We start from the raw sequence: 12,663 nt of genomic DNA on the forward strand, positions 1-12,663 counted from the left end.
TTGAGTACCAGCAAGTACTATAGTACGTACAGTAGAGACTTCTCTATTGTAAGAATAACAGCTACCACTCGAGTAATAAATAGTTCTAGGCTCTCAGCTGGCTCAGTAAGGCATGGCAAGAACCAGGAAGAATGGAGAGCCTAGTCCTGCCCACAGGGTGTGATGGAGATATACACTTAAAGCGGTAGCTAAAGCCAGATTTTTGGATGAGAGCTCTTGCTTTTTAAAACTTGGCTATAAATTCCAGGTTAGAAAGGACTAGGGGCTAATGCTGAGGTGGACAAGCTGTCTATAATGAAGTTGGCTGGGGACTCCAGCAGGACCTCGTCTCTTTCAAGAGTCCCAGAGAGGGCAAGACGTGATACCTCTCCATAACCGCATCTCTCCAGCATCTCGTCGGAGGTGTATCTGGAATGAGGCTCGTAGGAAATGAGGTCAGGGCGTTGCACCTCGTAGATGGACTTAACCTTGGGGAGAGCTGCCAGGTCTTTGTAATTAAGGATCTCATTATCCACTTTAGCCTGGGGAAGAGGGAAGTGGATAGGAAAGAAGAAGAAAGATAAGAGGGAAAAGGGGGAAGAGAGGAAACAAAAGCAAGGGGCTCAAGTTTCTCCAGTGCCTACTGAGAAGAACTATTTGGCATGGAGGGAGGAGCCATGGATGTCAGAATAACAGATATCAGAATAACGATGCTCCCAGAGGCCATCTGCTGAACAACATTGTTTGTGAGGCCCCAGGCTTTACCAGAATGCTCTGAATTATTATTTTCTAGATGTGGAATCAGGCACACACATCCCATAACTGGTGTTACAAGCTGAACTCTATTCCTGGATGCTGACTGCTGCCAACCCCACAACAGGACAGCATCCCTAGTTGTAGCCGCCTTGATAACTCCCTTCTGGGGACCAGCTTATGCTTGCCAGCAACTTTCTTATAGTACAGGTCCCCAAACCAAGCCCACTGATTCCACTGTGACTGGTGCTGTTCTCCAAGCCAGGGGCCTATTTCCTCTCATGTTCTGGATGGGAATCTGTAATGAGTACAGCTTGGGATGATAGTAACCTGTCTTGTCCTGGTTATGTAGCTTACTGGCTCAACAGGTGTCTGGCACAAAGTTAATACCAGCCCCATAAAAAAGAAAGAAAAAAAAAAGTAACGCCAGCATTGACTAATACTGATGAAATTCCAGCAATAATTCTTCTTATTTTCACTTTTCCAGGGGAAAGAAAAGGCAGGAAATAGTGCCATTGATGGGCATTATCCAGGGTCAAAGAAGAAACTGGATGTGAGTCCGAATGATCGTGCCATAGTGTCAAACCCACCCGGGCCTGGCAGCTTTGAGGCCTATGCACGGAGTCTTCTCCTTGGGGCTGGGTTCTCTGTTGTCCAGCATCCCCACATTTTTGAACTTGGCTGCTTTGCCTGTGGTCATCAGACATGCTGCTTCTCTCATTGCTCCCTGGCTCTGCCACCCGCCTCCCTGGGCTTCCTTCTGTCATCCCATCCCTTCCGTTACTCAGTAGCTATTCCTCTGGGATGCTCTTCTCAAATGGCTCTAGATGGTCAGACTTCTTCTGTTGTTAGTATCATAAGGGTGCGCAGTGACTTTTCCTTCTGCTGCTTGTCACAGTTACAGCTGGTTATCTATGGGATGTCCAGCGTCATGAGGGTACCAGATCTGTCTACCACCATCTCCCCAACCCAGAACACAGTATTTATTCCAGAGAAGAAGCCCAGCATACATTATATAACTACAGGACCCCTAAGGGCATCTAGCCTCACTTCTGCCAGTGTGTACGGCTCTGGAGTTGGAGCCTAGGCAGCTGTAAGAATCTGCGTTGTTTCTAGTCTCCTTTAGCTTTGTACTTGCATGTTGACATCTCTTCTCCTTCGGCCTCTTTATCACAGACCTCTCCTTGTATGCCAACGTTATTCCACCTCTCCCTGTCACTCTGACCCCCTGCTGTTGTCTTGCCTGGTCTCAGTTCAGGCCCCATAGCTGCTGTCTTGTCTCAGTTAAGGAATGGGAAAGCAGGTGGCTGGAGTTGATTTCAGAATGCAGGAAGGTTTCTTTTATCACTACACTTTCTCATGCTCCTTGAACTCTAAACTGTCCCTGTGGCTTTTAATTTATTAGAGAACAAGGTCTAGGCCCTCCCCATGCCCTTTTGTATCTGATATTCTACCCAGAACAGGGTGGGCATAACCCAAATGACCTTAAAACATTTCAGGTGCTAGGTCAGGGGTGAGCAAAGCCCCGGCAGTGCAAAGTAGCAATACGTACACAGATGACTCGGTTAGGCGACCCAATGCTGGATCCAGGGGGTGAGATGGAAGTTTCAGATGTCCGTCTATGCTGTGGGAAAGACAAAGATAGAGGAGTGAGAAGCGGAAGTTCAGACTCAGTGGGGAGAAGACAGGTCCATAGTGCAGCTCTAAAGGAACTTTGGCAGCACTGTTAAAGTGCCTGGCTACTGCTGTCCTCTCTATTCTGGGCCCTGTTAGCCAACATCTCTGTGTGAATGAGATCCAGCAGGTCCAGAACTTCATGCTGCTGGGTAAAATATGAATTTATTTTCTAGTTATCTGTAGCCAGCATTTTAAATAGAAAGTTGTTCATAAAGCTTCATTTTGGGCTATCTCAGCCAATAATGTATTTAGTTTAAATGAATAAAACTGCTTAGTATTAATTTTATGGTGGCTTTAGTAAACAACAGGTCACTTACTTGCATGATAAGCTGATTCTTTGCAGTGGACTCTTGGCAGACTGACATCAACTTAAGTGAAAACCTTAAATCATCTGCCTCTGTATGTCAGCCATGATGGATTACCAGCACCCCACCCCCACCCCAATAGTGTCATGCAGCTCTCTGTGCATCTCAGAGCATGGCAGCGTGTGATGGGACCGTCAGGATTGACTCATGGACCACTAGGAAGTATGCGCATGTTTAGAGATCTCAGATCCCTGATGTGCAAAAGGAAATGGTGGTCTTGCCCCGGGACTGCTGGTTCCCTCCCACATCCATCTCAAAGCATCCTGAGTGGTGCTAAAGAAGGGCTTTCGCCAAGCCATGAATGAGAGGGGGGGGGGTCTCGGCAAGTGATCATCTGACGGCACTGCATCATGCAGCGATGAGTGGGTTGCTTTATTCCGAGCCTCCTGATTAGCTGGAGGAGGACTTTTGATTTGGTGCTAACACATTCCAACAGCTGTCCCAACACTTCATTTCCCCTTTGAATTAATGAGTGTGTCAGCAGCACTAGGTAGCGTGTTTTTAAAAAGATTTATTTTTAATAACTACTCCATTACCATTGGATTTATTTTGTTTATAGCCAGCATTACTCCTTTCTACATGTGAACCTCAAGTTTCATTTTAAAATGAATTCAGTCAAATGAAAAGTAATGGAGTTGCTTTAAAGGGGGAAAAAATGGGTGGGAACTCATATGAAGAAGTGGTACACACATACTGTGAAAAGTATTTTAAAGGAGAACTCAAATTTGGGGGATTCTCCAAAGGAGAGACTGAGAAAAGTGACAGCTAGGTCTTCTTGTACTTTGTGGACCTTAGAGAAGAACATTTTGGGTGATTCACACATGGGTAGAAAGAAATTACGCAGCAAATAGGACCAATTCTTTCACCAAATTCACATCGAAAGGATGAAATGGCAAAGGAGAAGGGTTAATTAGCTAATCAGAAATTGTGCGTGGGTATGTTTAGTTGAGAAGATTCCAGCAAGTGACATAAGAGACCCTTAAAGGGTCAAGTTGACAGCAGGGGCAAGAACATGAAGGCACGTTAGAGCTCAAGAGTTGCCCCTCTCCCCTAATGCACATCTCAGAAGCCCCTCTGCAGCATGAAGAAGCTGGGAGGCAATGGGAGGCAACCTCTCCCTGCATAAGCCTGGGTGAGCCCACCCCCTCCCTTCAGTATCAGGGATTCAGATTCACAGGCCTTCCTGGCATTTGTTAGAGCAGGGCAATTCAGAGGCACACATCTGCTATGTGCCTGGCTGCTTCACTGCTGTCAAATCGCTCTCTTCAGATTTGCTTTTCTCACAGGCAAGGTAGAGAGATACAATTTCTTGCCTCATCTGCCTCAGGAGGTTAAAGAAAACCAGCCAGAGAGGCGCACTATAAAGACACTCTGCAAACTGTCAACTACCAAGACAATAGCAATGATACAATTATTAATAAAATGACCTTAGGCCAGGGAAAAGCAATGGCATAAGTACCTCAGACTGGCTGCCATCTTGGCTGGCATTGGTACGGTTATAATTTTACCTTCCCTTAAACATACTTAAAAAATCTCCCATGCATAAAATCCTTTATTGCTTTCAATGTTCTTTCATATGCAAGATCTGAATTCACCCCAAGCCCCATGAAGGCACTCTTCCCAATAAGGACACCACAGAAATGCACACACATTTGGGAGCTGATACACTCTGTACTAAAGCACATCTTTCCTAACCTGTGACAAAAGATGGCTCCATGCCTCTTACCTTGAGCTTCTTCTCTGCCCTGGCTGCCTGCTTGCAGATCGGGTGCCAAACCTCAGAACCTAAGGGGCCAGGAAAATAACAAAGACTCAGACCTCTCATACCAATGACAAGTCCCCACCTTACTCAGTTTGCTCCTTTGACAGCATGTGTACCCAACATACCCATCAGTCAGGAAGAGTCCTTTCTGTCTCCTGGCTTTCTTAGCTCCCATCGTCCCTGAGAGCCACAGGTAAGCCAACCTGACTACACATATTCCTTTTAGGAGTGTCTAAATCCTAACTCCTCCTTCACAGTTCACACAGCATCCTCTTGTGAACTTTCTTACCTGTCAGTTGGAGGTGACTTTTTTCTCCTCTGGGCTCCATAGTTCTCTGAAGTCTCTCCACAGTACAGTCTTAAGTCATATTAGCTTGTGACTTTGCCACCCTAAGTACCTTAACAGAACCTTCTAAGCAGGGGGTCTGTCTTCCATAGCATCTGAACAGAGTTTGCCTTTAGTAGAAGTTAGTAGGGCGAATAGATGAACAGACTATCCCTGAGTGACACATAGCAGGTGGCCAATAAATATTTGTTGAATGGATGAATGGCAGTGGGGGGTGAAAGAAACCGACAAACCATGGTTAACCCCAGTTTTCTTTTTTCTTAAGACCTCAGATAGAATTCGGAAGTATTTGCATCTAAGGGGCGGCAGTGTCGTGGTGTATATTCTGCTTAGGAGCATTGTCTTGACATGATAATTCCTCAGAGACTCCAGACCCTTCAAATTTAGTACACCAGTGTTGCTAATACCCACATTTTATAATGGGTGGGGGTCCAGTTGGCTGGCTCCAAACTCAAGAGGCCAATTTGGAAAGGCATGAACAACAGGTGGTTGGTCACATGTTGTGAAGCCTCGACTATTGCACATTCCCCAAAGAAGGGACAGGTGTCCTGGATTAGAAGGGAAAAAATAGGAACGTGTTATCCCTCTGGAGCCATCCCTTGGGTAACCAGCCCTAAAAGGAAAGGGGCCAGCAAATGGCTCCATTCCTAAGCAGCAGATGGCATTTGCTTGTCTGACTTTGTTTCTAGGTTCTACTTTCCATAATGGTTGTTGCCTGGAGCTCCTAGAACTCCAATATTGGTTAAGGCACAGGGGTTTGGTGTGAGATCAAATACCTGAAGGAAAGGAAAGAGGATCAGCACCAAATATGGAGTCCAAAGCCTTCCCCCCCTACTCAGTCCCTAATAAATTTCCCCCTCTCTATTTCTTCATCTGAGTAAATGAAGGTGTCATCAAGGTAACACCTATATGGTCTTAGGTTATTTTCATTTCCAAAATTCTTACTCTAGGGGTGGCTTTGTCTTTTGTGGGATAAGAATCCCCACTTCTTATCTGCTGGTATTCTTGGATGTTTTTAATTATTCAAGAGGAGTTTGCTTCTAAGAGGAAGATGCAGTGGTTATTAGAGCCCAGGAGAGGGACTCTTTGTCTGAGGCTTGAGCCAGGGATCATCGGGTGTGTCTGCTATCAAGCAAGCTGTGGGCTGTGATCTTCCTTTTTGGGAGTTTAAATTACAGGGAGCATTTCCGGTTGCTCCTGAGTCCACTAGGGGTTGTTTACCTCTGTGGTTATGGCAGGAAACACATGTTCCAGGTTACTGTAGGAAATGCTTGAGGTGGGCACGGGGGTCTGATGAGATCATGAAATTGTGTGAAAGACAAAAAGGAAAGGCGAGGCGGGCAGAAGTCTAGGCTGGGGATGTAAGAGCAGCATGTGTGGATTCATACTGAGCTGGCTCTCTTGCTTTGGCTCTGTAACATGACATGTCTGATCTGAAATAAAACCAAGCCACAAACGGCTAGATGCTTCATTCTGCATACACACTGCATACAAGAAGCATGCTTATAAAGGAACTGAGAAAGGAGGGGAAGAATCATTAAGACAGGAGGAAGATGTAATTAGGAATGAAAAAAAGAAAGGGCTGCTAAAGAGTTGCCATAATATCATATATATAAAATAAAATAATAATAAAAAAGATTGCAAGTAGCTAGCAATAAACTCAGATAAAGGGAAGAAAAGATTTTTTTGTTTTGTTTTGTTTTTTGTTTTTGTTTTTTCCATGAAGACTTGTAGAAAATTATGGTCTCCTGAGCATTTATGCCCCTGGTCACCCGATCAAAGGCATGGTCCCCAACAGAAAGAAAACAGCTAGTAAGCTGTCATAGTCCTTAGGTCAGCTTTGATGCTCACCAGAATCAGCAAGACTAGTTACAGTGTGACCCAGGCCTGCAGTATCTGGGGCTGACAGGATTCTAGGATCCCACCCACCTCTCTACTGGGCCTTGTTATCCGATTTGCCAGTGCCTCTTTTAAAATGTCAGAGCTGGACCTGATGTTGTCACCTTACAGAATGCCCAGAGAGGGGTTATAAATACAAAGGTGACGGGAAGTTCTGTGTCAGCACTGTGTAAACACGTTTGAATCTGAATGTTTTTAGACACCGTGGGTTGCCACGATCCTCCCAGTACCTAAGTCACAGCCCTTCTCACGGTGTTGAAGGTGGTTGAGTTTCAAGTTTCTGATTCTGCCTCAACAGGTTCCTTCTTCAGATTGCTCATGACCGTAAGCAGGGTGACGTTGCTCCACATTCTGCCTCTGTGGCAGCAGCACTGCCTCTGTGACATGACCCACCAATAACCTTAGAGTTGCTCCATTAAGAACGCTATCCAGGGCCAGAGAGATGGCTCTGTGGTTAAGAGCATTTTCTGCTCTCCCAGAGGCCCTGAGTTTGGTTTCTAGAACCCACACCAGGCAGCTCATAGCTATAATTGCACGTAACTGTAACCCACACCAGGAACCCACACCTCTCATCCAGCTTGGGAGGATCAGATGTTTCGGCCTTAGACATCTGCACTCATGGAAACATACCCACATTCAGACCTTGTAGTGGTTGGGGCTGGTTTTGTGTCAACTTGACACAAGCTAGTCATCAGAGAAGAAGTCTCAGTTGAGGAAATACCTTCATTAGATCCAGCTGTAAGGTATATTTTTTTTCAATTAGTGATCAGTGGGGGAGGGCCCAGCCCATTGTGGTTGGTTCTATACCTGGGCTGGTAGTCCTGAGTTTTATAAGAAAGCAGGCTGAGCAAGCCATGAGGAGTAAGCCAGTAAGCAGCACCCTCGACCTTGGCATCAGCTCCTGCCTCACTTTGAGTTCCTGTCCTGACTTCCTTTAGGGCACATCATTCTCCCTCTGTCATTAAGAGGGTCAGAAAGATCTCCCCTTGACTTGGCTGTGTATAACAATATCACCATCAGGGTATCAGGGGTCTTTCCCAGGTATCGGGCACTTGATGCATTATTTAATGTGAAATCCTATGAATCCTGGACTGCAGCTTACTGCATCACTGGTTGCACTGTCCAGAGCAACGCAGTCCTGCTTGTGCTCTCTTTTCCCATCTGCAAAGTAGGGATTGATATATCTGCCTTGAAGATTTGTTGTAAGGATTAACACACACACACACACACACACACACACACACACACACACACACACACGGTGGGAAGGGGACTTGAGCAAACATTGGAGTGATATCTGCTTATAGTAGGCATCATGTATACATTTTTTTTGTTGTTAATATTATCTCCTCTCTCCTAACCAAAAATTTAATCTTCTAGGGGCTAACTAGTTTGGGTAAGCTGAAAAGACTCATATGGTGATTCAAATAGGAGACTTATTCTCTGACTCCCAGGAGCAGGGCCTTGGGTGAATCAGACATAGCAACTGAGGGGCTACAGGGCGTAATGAAAACATTTCATTTTAGAGGGAAGCTCTTAGTAACAGAAAGTAAACACCTCAATAGTACCAGGAAGTTCCTAAAAATGGTCAGATTAAACAGGTTTAATAAAGCTTATATAAGTCTGCTGAAAGACTCTCATAGACAAGCCAAGCTGCCAGGAAGAGTCTCAGGTCAACAGAATCAACAGGAAGATACTCGTCAACCCAATGAGCTGCCCGTAGGTTGTATGGCTCAATTTTGTGAGCCATCACTCATGCTGGGGTGGGCTTTGAGCTGTCTTTGAGTCACCTCTGCTACAGCGAGTAACCCTGAGAAAACTCATTGGTTCACCAAGTCCTATTTTTGTGGTATCGATACTTTGGTTTGTCACCAGTTTTCTTATCTAGGGTGAGTAGACGTTTATTCATGTCTCCCCACAACAATCGAAAGGGGGCATAAAGACAAATGGCTGGCTTCATAGGTGTTGCTGACCAGAAGCCTGGTGTGCCTGCCACTGCACTCTCTTTGCATGAGGAAATGGTGTTAGGTAGAGGGAGAGAAAGATCTGGTAATCAAAAACCTCGTCACCATGTTTGGCACCAAGCAGGAAGGGGCAAGGAACACAGCAGGACTGAGTCATTCAGGGGACGTGGACAGAGATGGAAATGATCTGAAAGCTTAGGCTACACCAACCATAGGTATCCACATTTCTCCCATTATTATTATTTTTTTTCTGAGAAAAAAATTTTATTTCTTTATTGATGCTATGAGGAGAAAGAGGAGACCTTGAAGATTATGTGGGTCCAAGGAAGAGACAGGGCAAAAAAAAAAAAAAAAAAAAAAAAAAAAAAAAAAAAAAAAAAAAGATTCATTATTATTTTTTAATTTTTTTGTGTTTTGAGTGCTTTTCTTGCATGTATGGATGTGTACCATCTGTATGCATGGTCTATGTGAAGGCTAAAAGAGGGCACTGGATATCTTGAAAATGGAGTTACAGTGGCCATGAGCCATCATGTGGGAGCTGGGAATCAAATCCTCTCTCTATGTAAGGGCAACAGGTGCTATTAACCATTAAGCCATCTCTCTAAGGCACACATGTGAATGTGTGTGGGTGCACAGGTACAGGCAGACTCAAGACAAGGATGTTAGGTATCTTCTTCATCATTCTGTCTTATTCCTTTGAGACAGGGTCTCTCACTGAATGAGAAACATACTGTGTAAGCCAGGCGGGCTGGCCAGCAAGCTTAGGTTCTGTTCCCCAACCATGTCCAGCTTTTAATGTGGATGCTGGGGATTCAAATTCAGATGCTTGCACATGGTGAGCTCTTACCCAGGGGACCACTGTCTTCCTTCCCCTCCCTGTATCACTCTAACGCACTTAGAGAGTGCCTGACCTCATGATACATATTCAAGGGTCCCTTGAAACAGCAGTATCTAAGTAAAAAAAAAAAAAATCACAATATAAAGGAAGTGAACACTAGGAAAATATGCAGAGACCTATTTAAGTTCTTTTTTTTTTTTTTTTTTTTTTTTTTTTTGTAAGTCTGTATGTAGTATACCCGTGGATGCACATGTAGCAGCCTGAATAGGATATTGGGTATTTTTCTCTATCTTCTCTGCCTTATTCTATTGAGACATATAGCATCTCTAAATAAACCAGATTTTATTTAGGTTGGCAGGGAGCTCCAGGGACCTGCTTGTCTCCACTCCCTTATGCTGGGATTACAGGCATGTGTATCTATATTTGGATTTTTCATAGGTGCTGGGGATTCAAACTCCAGTCCTCATGCTTGGATGGCAAATGTGCTTATGCACTTAGTCATCTCTTTGGCTCCTTATTGTGTTCTTAATGTCATGGTGGCAATGGTGACACAGTCCAGCATTGATGAATGTGTTGTGCCCTAGGGCACAGCCACCCCCAGGGGTTTGTCATGAGCTCTGAGCTGGCGGTACTTGGCTGTACACTGAGCCTGAAGCCTGTAGTTGATCTTCACAGCCAACCTGTGTGGTGCTGAAGCTAAGGTCCCAGGGGCTTGGATGTCTTAACTGTTCACCTTTATCGCTCCACCTGTGCCTGGGCCCGGCATTTGCCCAAATAAGGTCACCAGACCCTCCCAGGACTCCTCTGCCGAGCTCAGATGGGAATGATACCTCCCTACACAGCTGCTTGTGGGCGGGAGGGGGGTGGGGACAGGGGAGGGGGCTGCCACATTTTCCCCCACATTGCTCCCGGTCCAGAGCAGAAGAGCAAAAGGCTAACATAAAGAGAAACAGAGAAAGGACCAGCCTGGGGATCCTCACGGACCGCTCAGTGAAGCTGCTTCTGGATACCTCTCAATCCCATCAGCCCTAGTGGCTGAAGTTGAGTTTCTGCCACCCGGAAAGTCCAGAGCAATAAAACTTCTCCTTAAACTCAGACTCAAGTGTCTGACACATCCCTGACTTGCCCCGAAGGCAATTTTGTTCCTTAGAAAATACAGGAAGCAACCAGAAAAACTGCTGCTCTGGACCTAATTTAGACCAACATGAGCAAATTGTCTGTGAAGTACAGACCTGACACGAAACCCAGGAGAAAATGGCCACATCACTTTGTGTTTGCGGCGACCTGACCCGAACAAGCTGGAAACAGATTTTTAGAACTACAACACCACAGTACTTTTTGTGATTCAAGATGCTAGATAACCCTTAAAATCTTGAAGAAAAAAGAAGGCAGCTCATCAAAAGCGAAAATGTACTCTGTTTAAAATGAAATGTGCTTATCTCAGGCAGACTTGAGACAGCAGTTTGTTTAGTTAGAGGACAAGATCTGTTTGAAGAATCTAAAATTATGCAGCAGGGTTGGGGGAACATAAGTTTTAAAGTTTTTAAGCGTAACTCCTATAACCTACACTGTCACTGGAGAGACCCAAATGAATGTAGTAAGCCTGAAGTATAGAATGACAGTGACAGACACATTTGGCAGTGGTGCCTCAGCAAGTATGAATGGAGAAGATTTGAAGATCAAGAATGTGGGTTGGTATGCCATAGTCTGAGACAACTGCGTGACTTCAGTGGGGACCTCTAATGACCTGGTGCATCTGTCGGAGGGACCTGTTAGGAAAAGGAGGCCTTCGCTAAATGTCAGTTGCCTCTCCAGCCGTGCCAGGACATGCCTCCTGCTACCTGGTCCTTGTATCATCTGAACTGAAAAGCAGGTGGTCAGAAATAGCCTCGGCTCTACAGAGAAGGCCTGGCATAACTCTCAAAGGCAACCCTGGGATCTGTGGGGTTTGCATTAATGCAGAACTGAGGCTCTTCACTTTATTTTTGGGTCACATACGCTGCTCAAGATCAGATGAAAACTACCGACCTTCTCTCTATATGTGGAATTTGGCAAGCAGTTTCAGGAGACTCATAGTAATCAGAAGGCCAATTAAGAAGCTCCGATTAAGAGTTTGGTAATAGAGGGTCTGAAGAGATGGCTTGGTTGGTAATGTGCTTGCTACGTGTACATGAAGACCTCAGTTTGATCCCCAAGAATCTGTGTGGAAGAACCACGCATGGTGGTTTACACTTGCAATTATGGTGCTGGAGAGTCAGAAACAGGCAGATCTCTGGAGCTCAATGGCCTGTCACCTTCCTTTACTTGGCCAGTTCCAGGTGGCTCAAAAATCAGTGACACAGATGGCTTAGCTGGTAAAGGTGCTCAAAAGCTCGACAGTCTGACTTCCTTACCTGGAATCCACTTAAAAAAAAAAAAAAGTGGAATGCACTCAGTAGACACACACTTGCTAGCCCAACACTCCTAAGGTGAAATTGGAGACAGGAGAATCGACTAGAGGTCTATGGGGCGGAGCACTGAAGACTCAGTGCCATCCTTGCTTGAGAGCCACAGATGCAGGAGCAGTGAGTAGACTCAGGACAATCTCTGTTGCTAAGATTTTACACTGGCTGGACTCAAACGTTGTTACAGTGCTTCCATTAGCAGTGTGGGGTCTGTCCCTTGACTTCGAAATGAACTCATGGAGTATGCAAACGCTAAGAGCTGACCTCATGCATTCCAGCGCTGTCTCAGATCCTTGCAAAGGGGAGGGGAGTGGCACCTGGTGCAGTTGGAAGATGAAGACCCTCCTTCACTTATGAAGGCATATGTAGGAGGACACACACACACCACACTTAGAGTCCAGCACAACGCCCACTTCCGGCAGTGACCGCGGCCTTTTGCTTTTAGTGTAAATTCTGCCCTGAACCTGAGGTTCTTTCAGCTTCGTTCTGCTGTACTAAAACTGGTGACCTAATTTCCTGGGGAAGCCCAAATGAAAGGTTTGGATAACAAGCAGATTAGAAGTCTGGCCTCTTTACAGAAGCAGTTGAAAGACGGGACACGCAACAGAATTTAAAGCAAATAAAAGGAAAGCTGCT

General features: G+C 45.3%; 1 protein-coding gene across 1 annotated transcript in view; it reads right to left on the reverse strand.

Moving 5' to 3' along the window:
* The window catches only part of ABLIM3 (actin binding LIM protein family member 3), a 110,913-nt gene that overhangs the window by 21,230 nt on the left and 77,020 nt on the right, over positions 1-12,663 (reverse strand). The window contains exons 8-9 of the mRNA XM_080920439.1: positions 4,501-4,559; positions 2,285-2,356 (exon numbers count right to left, since the gene is read on the reverse strand). Coding sequence (XP_080776565.1) covers positions 2,285-2,356; positions 4,501-4,559 — 131 coding nt within the window. The remainder of the gene's footprint in view (positions 1-2,284; positions 2,357-4,500; positions 4,560-12,663) is intronic.

This window comes from Micromys minutus (genome assembly GCF_963924665.1).
Source record: "Micromys minutus genome assembly, chromosome: 8".
NCBI lineage: Eukaryota > Metazoa > Chordata > Mammalia > Rodentia > Muridae > Micromys > Micromys minutus.